The sequence below is a fragment of the Nicotiana tabacum genome, chromosome 7 (assembly GCF_000715075.1).
Source record: "Nicotiana tabacum cultivar K326 chromosome 7, ASM71507v2, whole genome shotgun sequence".
Taxonomy (NCBI): domain Eukaryota; kingdom Viridiplantae; phylum Streptophyta; class Magnoliopsida; order Solanales; family Solanaceae; genus Nicotiana; species Nicotiana tabacum.
Genome location: NC_134086.1, coordinates 14,042,221 through 14,061,081, shown reverse-complemented (window position 1 = coordinate 14,061,081; position 18,861 = coordinate 14,042,221). Strand labels below are relative to the sequence as shown.

General features: G+C 42.3%; 1 protein-coding gene across 1 annotated transcript; it reads right to left on the bottom strand.

Annotated features, from left to right (window-relative positions):
* Positions 1 to 695: 695 nt before the first annotated feature.
* Positions 696 to 1,184, bottom strand: LOC142161991 (uncharacterized). Its single transcript, XM_075218285.1, has 2 exons — positions 1,131 to 1,184; positions 696 to 1,031 (listed from the first exon to the last, which is right to left on the bottom strand). Exons 1-2 carry the CDS (start codon positions 1,182 to 1,184, stop codon positions 696 to 698), a joined length of 390 nt encoding a protein of 129 aa, XP_075074386.1.
* Positions 1,185 to 18,861: the final 17,677 nt, after the last annotated feature.

Here is an 18,861-nt window from a genome sequence, read left to right as displayed (position 1 = left end):
CCACTAATCATGTTTGCACTAGCTGAACTCTCTCCAATGTTTCCTGACTGAAAGTGTTGCAACAAGCTAAAAATTTGTCCATATTGCTCCTTTGTAAAACTGACATTCTAACCTTGACTTTCTCTATGGAGCTCCATCTTTTCTCCTTCTTCTACATTTGAGACTGCATTTACCATGACATTTCTTCCCTTGTTAAACCTTGTGTTGTTATTGTACCCCTGTATAATCGTTGTTGTGGTCCTTGATTGAAACCTTGAGGATATCCACGGAGCTTTTAGTACTTGTCTTTAGTGTGACCTTGTCGTTTGCAATAATCACAAAATGGTCGAGGTCTATTGATTGCAGCTTTATTTCCAGTTCCAGTAGAGTAGTTAACTTGATTTCCAGTCCCAGTTGAATAGTTTGTCTTGAAATGTTTTCCTCCTAGGTTAACATTTAGTGTTGTGGAATCGATATTCAGTTGGTTCCTTGGCCTAAATTCTCTCTGTTTCTCCTCCTGTATTAGGAGAGCAAATGCTTGTGCCATGTTTGGCAAGGGATTCATCATAAATATGCTTCCTCGAACAACCGTATACACATCATTCAGCCACATTAAGAACTGTATCAACCTCCTATCCTGTTCTGTATTATGCATGTTCTCTTTTGCTCTACAAGTACATACACAGCTGCAATGAGCTTTGACACCGAGTGCTCAATTATTCCAAGAGTTTCTTCATCTTTGTGTAGTAGTCGGTGATATCAAGCACGCCCTGACTCAAATCGTTGATTTCTTTTTGAATTTGGTACAACTTAGCCCCGTTCGTCTGATCATATCGATCCTCAAGCTCCTTCCATAATTCAACAGAATTGTTTACATACTTAACACTATCAGGTATGTCTTTTAATAAGGAATTTAAGATCCACGAGGTGACCATATCATCGCACATTTCCCATTGACGAAAGAGTGGAGATGTTACATCATGTCTCCTACTATCTCCATTAATGAAACCTAATTTGTTCTTCACTGAAAGAGCTTTGAGCACACTTCTCCTCTAGGAATGATATCTGATTCCATCAAAAGGAGCCGGAACCAGAGTGGAGCTAGGGCTATTGGAAGGGTGTATGTAAAGAGGGCTACCAGCATCGATTACCGTCTGCGTCGCCGCCGTTGTGGTTGCTTCATCAGTCTGATCTGTAACCGCCATGAAAATTGTGTGAGATATTCGTGAAAAATAGTTGAATCAGTCTTCGTACAGTTGAGATTTCTTCTGTTCATCGACGGATCGTCACTGCATATGTCCGATTCTAGTTTTCCCCAAATTGTGATTGATGAAGAAAGTCAAATGAAACCCTAGATCACTTCGATGATCAAAAACTGTAGAGAGAGATGAAGCGTGTTCGTTGATCGAACCTCCGCTCTGATACCATGTCAAGATTAATAGTGTGAAGAGCTCTGAATCACCTCAAATGGAGGACACAGAAGCTTCTCGAAGAGAGTGAAGAAGAAGAGCTGCTAAAGTCAGTTAAACTGAAAATATGATCATTAATTTCTAATATGTCCAACACTGTTCAATATATATACAACTAACTTATTGCAATGCTAATCACTAGCTAAAGGTGTTGACTCAGCACTATTACAAGGATAAATATAATACACATTACTAATTCAATACTATAGTCTTAATAGATAGGATGATGTGTCGTAAAGCGATCGTCTTTTTGAATATATATATATATATATATAAATTTATCTATACTGAATATTTATACTGAATAAGTATTTAACCATACACTAGACCTAAAAAGATCTTTTTTTTGTACCTTATGAAGAAAGGTAAACATGAAATAGAAAGAGTCAAGATGAGATCTCAATGAAACTGGGACCAATATCAACGATAAAGTCTAGTGATATTCTTTAGAGGATAGCCAAAGCAAAAGAAAAATAAAGAAAGACATGTAAAACTAATAAGAAGACTCATATTTCTCTTGGAAGACCATTATAGGGATTATTAAGGAATTCTAACTTTGTCTATTTTTTGAACTCCTTGGCCTTTTTTGCACTAACAACCAGGTCAAGAATATGATAAGAATAACAACCTTTGTTTGGTTTAATTTAGTCGAAATATTTAAAATTTTGAAATGTTGTCCTCGGTTTTCGTTGAGGAGCTTTATATGTGTTTACCCTTAAAACAGATAACAATTGAATTTATACGCGATTTTAAGGATATGTGGATTGATTCTACACAAGTAGGCAAGAATGTTAGATAAATGAATAAAAGAAAAAATGAATAACCAAATCAGTGTGACGTTAAGGCCAGGCTCAGACTTAGGCTGAACAATATATAGCTTTATCCTCGACCGGATCCTCGATTCGAAGCCAAACGTATATGAAGAACTATGATTAAAATAAGAATTTTTCAATAGGCAGAGAAATAAGTTTGTATTGCCTTGATATGTGTGTTACAATATGTCTATTGAATGAAAAACTTCTCTTTTATATAGTAGGAGAGTTTAATCCTTAGTACAATTCTAAAAAGGTAAAAATCATCCTTTCTCATCAATTACTGATACACTACTGACATCGGGCAAGATCTGCACTGTGATATCCAGGGGGTTGCAGATATCACGGTCCTCCGTTAATCGTGTGCAACCATTACCTTGCTTTCTAAGGTCTCGGAGGTCGTTCTAGGACTAGGGAATGTTGTCTTATTAGGCTTGATGGCTAGCACTCCATTCGGGCCTCGGTACAAGAAGTTCCTAGGTCCGATTCGGATCCCATGCAGTCATTTCTTTGCTTTGCTTGACCCCTTGGGAGATTGGGGTATGCGTTACCCCCGATTTCATCTGTATACAGATAGTCCCCTCGTTTTTTGGAGAGTAGGTTTGCCAAAACGATGGGAAATGATAGATGAAAATCGGTTCCTTCCTTCGAACATTACAACCGAGATAACAAATCTTCATACTTTTCCTTCAAATCTTCATATTTTCCAGATCACGATGGCTAAGACTTCCAAATAAGTTCCTTAGAAGGCTGCCTCTTCATCTTCCCACACGACCAGAGATGTCGAGGTGGATATTCCCGCGGTGGCCGCTCCCGATGCAACTGCTTCCGATGCGGCTGCTCCTGAGGCAGTCCCAGAGCCACCATAAAAAGCTTTATACCCAGGAGTTGTTCAATCAGGGATGACTTCAAGGTCGAGAAGGCCTCCGCCAAACAAGTCCGAGGTGAAGGAGCATGGAGATACATATGCTCCATTATTGAAGATACCCTTCCTATAGTCTGAAAGGACTGTAAATGGGAAGGCAAAGACGTGATTGTCCCCGGGCCCATGTGTAAGCACGTGATTTTTGCCCTATATGAGAATTACTCCCAAAAAATTCAAAAATAAAATAATTTTCCTTGGTGTGCAATTTTGTGATATTTTGTGATATTTTGAATAATTATTTGTATTTGTTTGTGCATGTTTATTTGCTAAATTAATAAAAAATACAAAAATATGTCGCATTTCACATGTAGGATTTAATTATACAATTGTTAGTAACTAAGTTTGTTTTACAAAGAAAAAAAATTACAAAAATAGGCATCGTTTGCATTTTTTGCATTTAATGTCCAAATATACAATTTTATGCTTAATTATTACTTAATTGTGCGTTAATTGTTATTTGGAGTTAATTTTTGCTTTTATAACTTAATTTAGTTCTTAATAATAGTTTAAGTATTTTTATAATTTAGTTTTAAAAAAATAAAAGAAGAAAAGAGAGCGAAAATATAAAGAAAGTCGGAATTGGGCCTCTTCTTCGATTTCAAGCCACAGGCCCAAAAAATGGCCCAATCTTCCCAAACGACCCAGTCCATTTCGAACTGGGTCGACCCAGTCCATAACCCAACTCCCCCTCTTCATTTTCATTTTTCATTTTTACAAAACAAAAACAAAACAAAAAAAAATGAAGAAAAACCCTAAAAACTAAGAAAGGATCCGCCACCCCTATTTTTTGTTTCTTCTTCCCCAAAGCTCCAAACCCCACCTCCCATGGCAGCCCTTCCCCTCACACCCCTGCCCCCCTCACGTCAACACACACACAACACAGCCACCCTCACCCCCACGACATCCCATCGCCGCCATGGCTGCGTTTTTCAAGTTCGAGCAACTTCTCCTCCACCATTGCTGCCCGTAGTTGCGTCTCCTGCTGCTATTGCATTTTCTTCTTCTACTGTTGCTGCCCGCTGCTGCATCGTCTGCTTCTTCTACTGTTGCTGCTCGTCGAGCAGCTGATTCGAAACCACCTCGTCGCCGCTGGACAGAAAACCAACGAGCAACATGAGGTGAAGAAGAAGAAGCAACAGTCTTGGAGACGTTGCTGTCCGCCACTGCTGCCTTTTGCTGCTGCCCACTGCTGCGTTTTGCTGCTGCCCGCTGCTGCTCCTGGAACTGCTACTGTAGCTGCTGCGTCATCTTCAAACGACGCCAAACGACCATCTTCTTCGATCGTCGTTTCGATCCGGTTAGTGGGTTTAAGATTTGGGTTTAACATTCTTGTTTTGTTCATCGTTGAATTAATTTTTTTAGTTTGTTCATGTGTTTTGTTGGTTTAATTTTCAGATTCAAATGAAAATTTAATTAATTGTTTTTCAGTTTATTTCATGTTAATTTTATTTATTTTTTTAAAAAGGAATTGTTAGTTTAGTTTTAATATAGAAAGGTATTAGTTTAAATCGTTCAAATCCGTTGTTTGTTGTTAATATAGATTTAGTTCGTGTTCATCTTGTTTGAAGTTCGTTTTTAATTTAGTAATTTAATGTGAAGTTATGTTTTGGTTTTAATTTTTGGATCAAGCATCTTTGTTATAAGTTTGTTGGATTTAATTTAAGAAAGATTAGTTGATTATTTGAAGATTAGTGATTTGAATATGTTTATTTGTTTTGTTTAAGTTTAATTTGAAGTTTGAACAAAGTTTGTTTGTTATTGTTATTGAATATTTTCATTCATGTTCATACCTAGTTTGGTTGATCTTGAATCCGAAATTTGTATAGTTTGATTTCTTGTTTATCATTTATGATTAATTCTTGAATTTGTCTCATAATCTTGTTTAAGTTTAGTATAAGAATTGTTGGTTGTAATGTTGTTAGGGTTGATTTTAAGTTCAATATTATTGAATTTAGAAATCTGAATATACTTGTTTGTTGTTGTTGTTGTTGTTGAATCGGAAAATAGGTTTGTTTGTTGCTAAAATATTGTTCAATTAAATTTTAGTTGTTCTTTGTTGTTCAATTTGTGTTCATGTGATTTGTTGTTGAAATATTGAAGAAATCATGTTCATGTGATTCGTTGTTTGAACATTGTTAGAAAATTGATCATATTGTCTATATTTTGGTTAAGTTTGATTAATTGATTTGTTATAGCTGATGGGGTAATTTGGTAAATCGCAGTACGTTTGGGGGTAAAATAGTAATTGCAATAAGGTCGGAGGGGTATTTTAGGAATTGTACATTTTTGTAATTTTTTATGTGAAGCATGGGTGACAAAATGAAATGGGGTGGGTTGTGATATAGTTATTTAATATAAAGGGGGGACAAGACAAATTTTAGTATGGGGGAATCTTGTATTTGTTTATGTTAGGTGTAAGCACGTGATTTTTGCTTCACGGACAATCGCTCCAAAAGAAAATAAAAATAGTGGCAAATGGCTTCGCTATACAATTTTTCGATCTTTCCGTAACATGTGTTGTTGGTCATTTGGGGGTCTGTCCATTTTACATCTAGTCATTATCAAACAAAAATACAAAATGCCTGTCGTTAAAAGAAAATTCAAAAAATATATGTATGTGTGCATCGTTCGTTCTAAGCTGTGATCTAACCATTTTTATTTTATTTTATTTTTATTGTCCATTTATGTGTGTTTATCGTTGTGGGTGTCACTCAATATGTGTGTAGGTTTATTTTAATTTTTACATTGTTTTAGGAATTTTTGTTTAAATTGAAAAAAAAAGAAAGGGGAAAAGGAAAATCTGATTTGGGCCCCGAAACAAGGCCCAAGACCAAAATACTGATCCAGTCCAAGATGAGCCTGCCCAAACACGGACTCAAACGACGCCGTATCGGCGTCCCTACCAAAGCCGTTGATCTGATTCAAACGAACGGTCCAGATCAGGCTGTTCAACTCGCCTCAACGACGTCGTTTCAGGCAAGATGATCTAAGCCGTCCAACCCCATTGATCCAACGGATCCAGGCCCTCCTCTAAACCCGTCAAACATGACCCGATCCAATCCCCTACCCGGTCTTAACCCACTATCAGCTCCCGAACGACGTCGTCTCTCCTCAATGAGTAGATCCTGGCCCTTGGTCTCAATTGATCCAATGGCTCAGATCCAATCCCTTCCCCATATATAAACTCAACCCTTCACCCCACGCCCCCTATCCGAACCCCACCCCTCACTCGTCTCCTTCCCCAAGCTGAAACCCCAAACCCTAGCAAGCCGCCCTGGTTTCCCTTCCACCAAAACCCGGCGGCATGAACGCCGGTGGCCACCTCCCGAACACCCTAAGACCCCCTCACTCCCCTGAACACGAATCCACTAACCACGAACCTCGAATCATCTCCTATCGTCTCGAATCTGGATTTGAAGATTCGAGACAAAACTCGATCTATGCCAAACCACCCCATCTTCATACCAGACACTCCCCTGACCTTCCTCGTGACCAAACCAAGCTTGGTTTGGTCTGAATCTACCCACAACTCCTAAAAATCCAGATCTAAAAATCCAGACCTTAGAACACATGCACCTGGGGAATCCGGCCGGTCTGGACAAGGGTTTGAGGTCTAATAGACCTTAATCAAGGTGTTCTCGTGTGAGAACACCCTGATTAAAGTTTGTTCGGCCTCAAGTGGTCAAAGTTGAGTCTGATTTGGGTCCGTTTTGATTTCAAGCTTTGTCGGTAAGTTTTCCTTTCCCTTTTCGTTTATATTAACTGCTGATTAAGTCATTAGCATGCTTTGTGGTAATTGTTTTGTTATTTTCTGATAGTTTCTTTCATCTCTGTAAAGACCTTTTATTCGGTCGATTGTTTTCTGTGTATGATTCAAATGTATCCTGTGATAAGCATGTCCGATTAGTTTAATCGTCAGATAAGTTAACTCATATAGGCCCCAGTAATTGAACAAAAATTGTCTGATGCCCTTTAGGTCCCTAAACGTATTGTTTGTGTGAGCGATTGATTATTACCTGTTAAAATTAGTATAGTCGACTCGATAAATGTCGTCGATTAGCTCTCTATAACTGATGGATCAAATAAACTAATAATTTCAGGTGACTAATTGAACCTTGCCACTGACTGAATTGCCCCAGCATTGTTTTGTTTGCATTGTAAAACTGACTGAAAAGGTTCAGCCCAGGCAGTCTTGAGTTCGAACTTTCATCAGTTCAAAAATGCCCTGATGCTGCAATAGGCAGGGGCAGTAATAATCAAGGTTGACAGGGTAGTCTGGGGTTTGAAAAGGGCAGGAAAGGTTAGTTTAAATGAAGCTGACAAGTAGGGTACTAATTAAGATTAAACTAATACCAATGGGGAACAAGACACAAGGGTATGGGGCTTAAAATGAATAATAAAATGAGCCCATAACTCTTGATTAAACAAAACCAGGCGTGGGGAGCAAATGGCTGGCATCAAGAGATGCTCAAGCATGGGTTTAACAGGGTATGGACAGGCTGCAAGTTGCAGCACGAGGGCAGCTCAGCTGCACTTGGACATTTGGCTTATAAATAGGCCATTTGAGAACTTAAAAGAGGCTGGACTTTTAGTCTTCAGAAAAAGAGAAAAAACAAAGTGGAATTTTTAGTCTTAAGGCTGGAGTTTTAATCTGAAGAGAGGTCGAGTGAGTCCAAAGAAAAACTGAAAAACATAAGGTAGTTTCCAGTAAACATTGCAACAAAACACTGTCTGAAAATTGCATAAGAGTGCATTTTGGTCAAGCTGTCTTGGCCAAGTTCTGTTGCTTGCATTGACTGAGCTGTTTATGGTTGTTGAACTGTGGGTGTTGCTGCATTGGACACTCTGTTAGTGCTGTGGTTTCTCTACTCTTTCCTGGGATTACTCGACTATCTGTTAATTCTTGTATTCTGGGAGGCATTGTTGGTTGTCTGTGGCTGTGGAAAACACTTGGTTTGGTTGGTTGTTGCTGTGTTGTTGCTGTGTGTCTGCTGCTGCTGTATTCGTTGCATACTACTCAACTGATCACTCTCCTTCTTCCTTTCCTTTCCTTACCAGGTACACAATTGATACCACCAATGTAACTGAGAGTTTGAGCATGAATGCAAAAGAGAGGACCTGCAGATTGTTTTTTATGTATACATGAACTGTTACATTAAATGTCATAAAATAGTTGCATTTTCGTTTGGATAATAGAGGTAGCCTACATGCTCAGTATACCAATGTAGGTTAATGAATGATAGTCATGTATGTATGCTGTTAGGTGAAAAAACATTCCCAGTGTAATAAGTTGTATTTTTGACTTAGTCTGATGGTGTAGTATATTCTATAATGTAGGCCAAGTAGGAAAACTATCCACATGAGTTAAAGTTCTTTCCCCTTTTGCTAGTTTGTCACATATAAATTGATAAAGAACAAAGAATCAGTTCTAGGCCTCAACCTCAGGAAGGCCGAGCCCAAATCGAAAAATCAGCTAGGCCTGTATCGGAAAAACAGGGCCCAAGTCTGGCCATCTCGCATGAGCTAGGTTTGGGCCCATAATTTGCGACTAGTTGTCCATAAGTGCAGTCACGTTTTATTATTCTGTAAAAGCACTTTAAATCCGGTTTTATAATCGACTAAGGCTATTTACTGCTTTCAATTGATAGAGACAAACACGGCAAGAAACGTAGTTGCTATAGGATATCCTTTTTAAAAATAAGAACGAGACGAGCCTCGATGAAAAATAAACAAAACGCGCAGATGCGGGCCCCTTGTTAAATGTATATTAGTGAAGCATTTAGTTTCCAGGACGGGTTGCTTAGCAAATCTCACAACCCTCCTAAAATAACAACACGTTAGTCTCTTTAGGATACGCTTTAATAAACTTTACCTTCTTAAACTCGGGTGCACATTTATGTGACCCAAATCCAAATCTCGACGGACTCGAAATGTATTTCTAATCACGGGTACATTGATTGTGACGTGATCCGAGAGGCATATCCATGACGTCGCGAATTCCTTTTAAAAGTAGAACTAGACGAGCCTCGTCAAATAAAAATGTGCACAGCTGCGGGGCCCTCCAACTGTATATATATTAAAACACTTAGAATTCGGGACAGGCCGTTTAGCGAATTTTTCGGCCTTACCCAAAACAACAATACGCTAGTTGCTTTAGGCGCGTCTTAATAATTTACTCTCCTTAATTCGGGTACACATTTATGTGACCCAAATCCAAATCTCAACCGAGTCGAAATATGTCAACAATCACGGGTGCATTGATGCAACGTGGTTCGAGATATGTTTTCACAACGTTGCAAGTCTTATAAAATAACAGAAGCGGTTTAAAATTAATTTTTGCACATAAGTTCATATTGTATTTAAAATCAGATAAATAAGCCGAATATAACAGTTGAGCGACCGTGCTAGAACCACGGAACTCGGGAATGCCTAACACCTTCTCCCGGGTTAACAGAATTCCTTATCCGGATTTCTGGTACGCAGACTGTAATATAGAGTCATTCTTTTCCTCGATTCGGGATTAAAATTGGTGACTTGGGACACCCTAAATCTCCCAAGTGGCGACTCTGAAATAACTAAACCAATCCCGTTTCGATTGTCCTTTAATTGGAAAAACTCCCCTGCGCCCCCTCGGGCGTGGAAAAGGGAGGTGTGACAGCTCTGGCGACTCTGCTGGGGATGATAAGAACCACTGGTTCAGGGTTCAAGAATTCGAGCTTAGAATGATTGTTATATTTGGCTTTATTATCTGATCTTTATTACATATTTTTTGCATAATGTGCCAAATGTTGTTTTTACCGCTTTGATATTATCTGAACTGTATATAAACTGTGCCGAAACCTTTCTCTTCTTACCTCCGGGGAGAAGCTCGCTGGTCGAGACTCCCTATTCTGTTAGTGTCAATACCTAAAATAAGAAAGAGGTCGGTCAAGTTACAAAGCCGGACGATCTCGCGGGTCCCCGGTACGTAGCCCCTCCTCGACTCGAGTTGTCCGCTCGGGTACACAGTCTAGAACAAATACCCAGGTTACGAACCTAGAATAACTTGACTTCATGCCGGATCCCTAGTAGGAACGCTTATTTTCATCATGTTGCATTTGATTTAGGGGACTCAACACAGGGGTTGGGTCCGTCTAGGACAGGTAACCTGAAAAGAAAAGACCCCCCTGCGGCATCCCATTTGTTTTGCGCATTTATTTGCTTCGGTTCCGCATGCTGACCGGTTCCTAGAAAAGGATTTTTTTTTTGTCCTTTTATTGAAAGTGAAAAAAAAAATATAAAAAAAAAAATTTCTTTTATCACTTTCAAAATTAAAAAAAAAAGAAGAAGATGTGTCGAATTTTAAAAGTCATAAATAAATTAGGTGATGCTGTTGTGTCATAAATAGCCAAATGTTCCCGAAAAGGGACGCTGGAAGGCTGACTTTGCATAAACAGCCACCTTTGGGTCTTGTTTAGCAGTTGACCCACACAGCCTTAAAATCTTCGTCCCCGAAGTGTTTAAAGGCCGTGTTCAAAACTTGATCCCCTTTGTAAAATATTTTTGAGTCAAGTTATTTTGTTAAAATCACCTTAATAAATGTGCAGGATGAGCACGATGCAAAATGAACACTTTTCAATAATGACCAAAATCCCTGTCAAGCTACGGCTATGGTGGAATGATCTAGGTGTTGAAGGACAAAATGAGGTCAAGAAATATCTGAAAGGTCTCGTGGGTTTGTTGGAAATCCAGCCTCGGGGAGATATCCTAAGAGCTTTGGTAACCTACTGGGACCCGGCGCACAATGTTTTCCATTTCTCTGATTTTGAACTCACCCCGACTTTGGAAGAAATGGCCGGGTACATCGGAAATGCTGAACTTCCGTTGAGGCAAAAATACTTGGTCGCCCCAAGAGTTGTCACGATACACCGGTTCCTAGATTCATTGAAGATACCCAGAACGGTCCACAACCCGGATCTGGCAGCCGGATTTTGTACTCCATGCTTCATATATGATAGATACGGTCATGAGGGGGGATTCAATAATCCAATCAACAAACTGTACAGCAAAGGAGTTCGTCAGAAGTGGGATGAGCACAGACGGGTAGCGTTCATGATAATGTTCCTAGGCCTTCTGGTATTCCCAAGGAAAGATGGAAACATTGATTTGAAGATATCCGGGGTCGTCAGCACTTTACTCACGCAAAGGGACAGTACTCTCGCACCTATGGTGGTGTCCGACATCTTTCGAGCTCTTACAGCTTGTAAAGCTGGGGGAGATTTCTTCGAAGGTTGTAACTTGCTCCTACAGATATGGATGTCCGAGCACCTCTGCCATCATTCCGATATTTTGAGCCATGGTTCCCCGGAAAAGACCCGCATAGAAGAATCTTACACAAGAACCAAAGAGATCAGCTTGCCCAAAGGAGTCCTGGCATGGACCTCGTTCTTTCAAGCTCTTACTGCCAGCCAAATACAATGGACGTTGGGATGGTTGCCTGTTGATGAGATCCTGTATATGTCTGCAGCTAAAACTCATTTCTTACTAATGGGGCTTAAGAGCATTCAACCTTACGCACCCTGCCGAGTTTTGAGACAGTTTGGAAGATGCCAGACAGTACCTCATGAGGAAGATCTTAGCACTCAAGCACTTGAGATAAGTCGTGACGGACAGTTTCCAGAAGCGAAAATTCGCCAAGTCTGGAGTGAGTGTCAATATTTGAAATCAGATACTTGCGTACGGGATCGAGCCAAAGGTGAGACGGCACCAGGTTACCTCGCGTGGTATAGAAGGGAATTTGAGCATGAAAGGCCAGCTAAGAGACCCCACATCCTGAATTTCGCTGAAACATCGCAAAAACAATGGGATTGGCTAGCAAAAGAAAGAAGCTATTGCGCCGAAATCAGCAGGTTGAAACAACAAGTGGAAAGCTTGAAATATGAGCACAATGTGCAGGCTGTTGCCAATCTGGGAGAGCGGAACAGGTTAGTTCAGGAAAACAAAATGCTCAGATCCCAGATCCAACAGATAAGGATGAATGCGGATGAACAGCCAAGGCGTCGATCAGACGAGCAGCTGATAAAAAGGCTAAAAGGTGAAATCAGGGAATGGCAAGATGGTTTGGAGAAATCCGAAAGCGTCATAGCAGAGCTCAGGGCACAGTGGGATACACGAGTAAATAAGCATCGCCGATGCTTGAACCAAGTGAAACATGACCACGAGAAGACTGTTGCCAAAATAAAGAGAGAGATGGCTACACTTAAGTTTAAAGCAGTTAAGCGGGCCAGGGATTTCCAATTGGAAAGTAGATATTGTTACGACCTGTTGGCCCAAATGAAGACAGAAGTACGGCAGCTGAAGAATCAACATATACAAGACTCACAGGTGTTCAAGACGTGCAGTGATCAGATAAGACACCTACTCATAGAGAAGAAACAAGCCAGAGATAAGATCAGGGCCATTGCCCATGCCATCATTAGACGGTGTCGGCGGTGCGAAAACATGACCTGCGTTACCGTTCTCCCAGCAGTGATAGGTTATGTCAAACAGACCATGCACGAGTTGGAGCAGCTCGAAAGGGATCTCGCACCTAGAACCACGAAAAGGCCGAAGGATGCCGCGCGGGTCCCTAAGTTGGAAAATTAACCTCTGGTCGAGTCTTGTTTTAGTTGAGCTTTGATGCTTTCCCACATGTTGTTTTCTATTTTTCTTTCAATCAAATAGGGTCAGAGAACCGTGGAGTCTGTACTGTTGCTATTTTGTTTGAAGCAATGTGTAATAGCAAATTTTGATAATGAAATTAAGTGACTCCGGAAGAATTTCTACGTGTCTTTACTTTGAGGCAGAACTACGCCTGGTCTGATTCACGCGGGGACGTGATACGTAGGCAATCCCCATAAGATTCGACCGCTTTTAATAAAGAAAGAAAATAAAAATACAAAATAAATAAAACACAAGGTTTCCCAAAGTACTTTAAAAAGGGACGAATGAGCAAACCGGGATGATGCATGATGTTTGAGGCAAAGCATGTAGAAACGATTAACTGCATAGGTGCATTGCATCCTCTATGTGTTATGATCAAATCTGTTGAAATCTAACGCTAACAAGTGTGTTATTGTCTGATCAGACAAGTTAGTTGTTAAAGAACTCTGGCAACACACTCATACCAAACCAAATCCAAAGGACCGGTAGCAACGAGCATGACTACTTCAGAGAATAGCAACGAGGAAGAAAGGCCAATGAGCCAGTTGTTAAAAGAAGCAATGGAAAAGATTGAAAGGATGAGACTAGAGATGAATGCAATGCAACTAGCCCTAGCCAAAACACAAAAGAGCCCTGAAACAATGGGACACATGCCGGAATACCCTCACTCTGGCCCTTCCACAAGCCGTCCAAATCCCCTTTATCATCAAGAAAGAAGCCCTCATGATTCCCAAGCTCCACAGCCCCATCAACCTCTCCCAACACCCAATATTCCCATTTTTGTGGGACCTACATCAGCCCCTTTGCAGAGAACGACCAGTGAGCCATTGTTTCAGGCTCACGATACACAATACTATCCCCTGAGCCTACATTCCATGCACTTGAGCCTCAAGCTTACAATCCACATTTGGAAGTGCCGGTAGAGATTGAAAACCGGCTAAGGCCCTTGAACAGGATGAAGTGCTGAGAAAGTTCAAAAGCCTGGAGCAGTCCTTCAGGAACTTGCACGGGCTAGGCAATCAAGTCAGCGTAGCATACAAAGATCTGTGCCCTTTCCCAGACGTCCAACTCCCGGCTGGGTTCAAAATGCCTAAGTTTGATTTATATGAAGGGCACGGTGATCCCATGGCGCATTTGCGGGGATTCTGTAGCAAGATGAGAGGGGCATGCGGCAAGGATGAGCTGTTGATAGCTTATTTCGGCCAAAGTTTGAGCGGATCTGCACTGGAATGGTATACCAGGCAGGATTCCAGCAAGTGGTACACGTGGGATGATCTGGCGCAGGCTTTTGCAGGTCATTTCCAGTACAATCTCGAGATAGTCCCTGACCGTCTCACATTATTGAGAACTGGGAAGAAACCCGGGGAAAGTTTTCGCGAGTTCGGGTTCCGCTGGAGGGAACAAGCAGCTAGAGTCGATCCTCCCATGAGAGAGGGAGAGATGGTGGACTATTTTTTGCAGACACTAGATCCAACCTACTTTGGTCACTTGGTGACAACAGTTGGAAAATCGTTCAACGAGGTGGTCAAGATAGGGGTCATGATAGAAGAGGGTCTGAGGTCTGACAAGATCTTGAACTATTCGGCACTCAAGGCCACGACCCAGGCTATTCAAAGCGGCACGGGAGGTGCGCTGAGAAGAAAGAAAGAAGAGGTTGCCACGATCGAGGCAGGCAGTTGGTCCAGGGCTGGCAGGTCACACTACAACCAACCCAGGCCTCACAGGTCAGGATACCCATACAACCCACCACAAAATTTCTATCCACCTCGAGAACCACATTGTTCCGTACACCAAGCCCAGGCATACACTCAGCCTCCGGTTCGCCCACAATGGCGCGCACCGGCCCCCCACAACACATACCCAGCTCCACATAATAACTACCCACCACAAAACACCTATCCTCCACCAAGGGCGTATAGAAACCCTTCAGGGGCAGGCTTCCGGGGAAATCCAGATGCTAGGAATGACAGGTTGCGGAAGCAGAGAACCTTCACGGAGCTAGGAGAAACCTACACCGCTTTGTTCCACAAGCTGCGGCAATTGGGTTTGGTTAGTCCTGTCCAGACTCGAGAACCAAATCCCCCACCTCAGAATTTGGATCGATCAATCAGTTGTGAATACTGTTCAGGGATGCTCGGACATGATACCGAGAAGTGCTGGAAATTAAGGCATGCCATACAGGATCTTATCGACACCAATAAGATCGAGGTCCAGACACCAGAAACTCCTAACATCAACCAAAACCCACTGCCAGCGCACCACGAAACTCACATGATTGAGTTGGTATGTGAGGGAGGAGAATTGAGAAAACCCTCACAAACAGTGATGATGATCCAAGCCACACCGAAAGAAGTCTCAACCAGTGGAGGAACGAGTGTACAGTCGCAGGGAGAAGGCGTCAAGCCAGTAGTGATCTTGGGAAAGAGCCCGTCCGTCATAGCAAGCAAACCCGAGCCAAGCAAGTTGGTAATACCAGGGATCCTGCCCACACCGACAGTCGTGTTGAAAGGGGTATGTAGAGAACGGGTGACCATAAAGCCTGTGGTCTAGCTGCCGATGATTGACAGCGGGGCTGTCCCTTGGAAATATGAAAAGGCGGTGGTGATGTACAAAGGAAAACAGGTGGAAGAAGTCAGTTGTGAAGCGCAAGGGCTGACTCGATCAGGTCGATGTTTTGCTCCGGTGGAGCTAAGAAGAACCAACCCAGTGGCAACCAAGAAACCTGTGTCCGAAGAAGAGGCTGAAGAGTTCCTGAGGAAGATGAAAGTACATGACTATTCTGTGGTCGAACAGCTGAGAAAAACACCGGCCCAGATCTCATTGTTGTCGTTACTGATCCATTCTGAGGAGCATCGTCGGGCCCTGCTAAAGATATTGAACGAAGCTCATGTACCCAGTGAGATTGCTGTAAACCACCTGGAAACCATTGCCAGCAAGATTTTCGAGGTGAACAGGATAACATTCTCAGATGATGACCTACCGGTGGAGGGTACGGAGCATAATAAGGCTCTATACCTAGCTGTCAAATGTGAAGACTCGGTGGTAACTCGAGTATTGGTGGATAATGGCTCAAGCGCCAATATTTGCCCACTATCTACCTTGAACCAGTTAAAGATCGACCACGGAAGGATCCACAAGAACAGTATCTGTGTCCGAGGGTTTGACGGAAACGGAACGGCCACTGTGGGGGATGTTGTACTTGAACTGACCATTGGTCCGGTCCTGTTTACCATGGAATTCCAGGTGTTGGACGCCACAGTATCTTATAACCTGCTGTTAGGAAGACCTTGGATTAATGCAGCCAAAGCACAGCCTTCCACCCTACATCAGATAGTGAAGTTCGAGTGGGAAAGACAGGAGGTCGTGTTACACGGCGAGGATACAACGTGCACCGCGGGCGGAGCAATTGTACCTTTCATAGAGACTGCTGATGACAAAGGTCCTTGGGTCTACCAGATTTTCGATACAGGGTCAGCCAACAAAATTTCTGAAGGAGAAATCATTCCACACCCTAGGGTAGCTGCCGCGACAGTCATGATGGTCTCGGAAATGCTGGGTAACGGATTTGTGCCAGGAAAAGGCCTGGGAGTTTAGCTTCAAGGGATTGTCCAACCTGTCTCCCTTCCTAAAAATCTGGAAACTTTCGGATTGGGGTTCAAACCAACCGCAGCAGACAGGAAGCAAGCGCGAAAAATGAAGAAGAGGGTTTGGTTTCTGCCTAAGCCGGTGCCACGTCTCTCAAGGTCTTTTGTCAAAGCAAGTGCCAAGGGGTCGCCGGTCCCAAAGATTCGAGGACCTTTGATCGGTATAAATGAAGACCTGAATCTGAGTTTTGAGAGACTATTCGCGGACGTCAGTATGGTAGAAGCTGGAGAAGGTTCCAGCAGAGCAGAGATACAGTTTGTAGGGCCTGAGGCCATGACCAACAATTGGACGGTTACTCCTCTTCCTGTCCGAGGGGAGTCTTGGTAGTAGGCTTTGATTTATGTTTTGTGTGTTTTGTTTTGTTCGGATTATTCAAGGGTGTAATCCAAATTTTACTTTCGTTTTTTGTAAAAGTGTGAACCCTTTTATCTCGCAAATTTAATAAAGTTCTTTCTTTTGTCCCATTTTAATTTTTCTTTTGTTCTTTTTCTTTCTGAACAGTTCTCTTTTTACTGGTTCTAATGACATGGCATGCACAGCGGATTTTCGACCTAGTCTAATAAATCAATCTGAATCTGACTCAATGATGCAAGAGGTCGTTTGCGATGATGAATCCGAATGTGATGAAGGTGAAGCCTTCGAAGAGATAAACCGGGAACTGTGCCAATTTGAAGAGAAACCCAAGCCTAACCTAAATGACACTGAGGCTGTGAATCTAGGAGATGCTGACAACGTCCAAGAGACCAAAATTAGCATCTACATTGAGCCGAATGTCAGAGAAGAATTGATCAAAACCCTCATGGAATTCAAAGATGTTTTTGCATGGTCCTACGATGATATGCCTGGATTAAGCACCAATTTAGTGGTTCACAAATTACCCACTGACCCGGCATACCCTCCGGTCAAGCAAAAACTAAGGAAATTTAAAACAGAAATGAGTGTAAAGATCAAAGAAGAAGTGATTAAGCAATTGCAAGCGAAGGTCATTCGGGTCACTCGATATCCCGAGTGGTTGGCCAATGTGGTACCAGTCCCAAAGAAGGATGGAAAAATCAGGGTGTGCGTCGACTACCGCAACCTCAACAAAGCAAGTCCCAAGGACAATTTTCCGTTACCCAACATTCATATCCTAATCGATAATTGCGCTGGGCGCGAGATCGGATCCTTTGTGGATTGCTACGCGGGTTATCATCAGATCTTAATGGACGAGGAGGATGCTGAGAAGACAGCGTTTATTACGCCATGGGGAACCTACTGCTATCGGGTAATGCCGTTCGGGTTAAAGAACGCCGGGGCGACGTACATGCGAGCAATGACTGCTGTGTTTCATGACATGATACACAAAGATATCGAGGTGTACGTCGATGATGTGATCATCAAATTTTGGCGTCAGGAGGACCATGTAGCAGACCTAAGGAGATTTTTCCAAAGACTCCGGAGGTATGATATCAAGCTTAACCCGGCCAAATGCGCATTCGGGGTTCCATCAGGAAAGTTGCTAGGATTCATCGTCAGTCGACGGGGGATTGAGTTAGACCCATCCAAAATTGAGTCCATCCAAGATTTGCCACTGCCAAGGAACAAAACAGAGGTAATGAGTTTGCTGGGTAGACTCAATTACATCAGCAGGTTCATCGCTCAACTCACAGCAACTTGCGAGCCCATATTTCGGTTGCTGAGAAAGGATGCTGCGGTAGGTTGGACGGCAGAGTGTCAGGAGGCTTTCGACCAAATCAAAGGGTATCTGTCTAATCCACCCGTCTTGGTCCCGCCTAAGCCCGGGAAGCCCCTAATTCTTTACCTGACGGTCTTGGAAAATTCATTTGGTTGTGTGTTGGGGCAACATGACGACACAGGAAGGAAGGAGCAAGCCATCTACTATCTTAGCAAGAAATTCACAGTGCATGAGGTCAAGTACACTCAACTCGAGAAAACATGCTGCGCCCTAACTTGGGTAGCTCAGAAGTTGAAGCACTACCTGTCTTCATATACTACTTATCTCATATCCCGTTTGGACCCATTAAAGTATATCTTTCAGAAACCTATGCCCACGGGAAGGTTGGCAAAGTGGCAAATTCTGCTCACAGAGTTTGATATCATCTACGTAACAAGGACGACCATGAAAGCCCAGGCACTGGCAGACCATTTGGCAGAGAATCCCGTTGATGAAAAATACAAGCCCTTAAGAACGTATTTTCCTGACGAAGAGGTAATGCATACGAATGATTTAGAATTACCTGAGGAACCAGGTTGGAAGCTTTTCTTTGATGGAGCTGCAAACGCAAAAGGGGTTGGAATAGGAGCAGTACTCATTTCTGAAACAGGACGGCATTATCCTGTTACGGCTCAA

Excerpts from the sequence above, each read along its gene's own strand:
- LOC142161991 (XM_075218285.1), bottom strand. The coding sequence starts at position 1,184 with ATGGCGGTTACAGATCAGACTGATGAAGCAACCACAACGGCGGCGACG. Across the intron at positions 1,032-1,130 it reads CAACGGCGGCGACGCAGACG|AGGAGAAGTGTGCTCAAAGC; the intron begins GTAATCGATGCT and ends TATCATTCCTAG.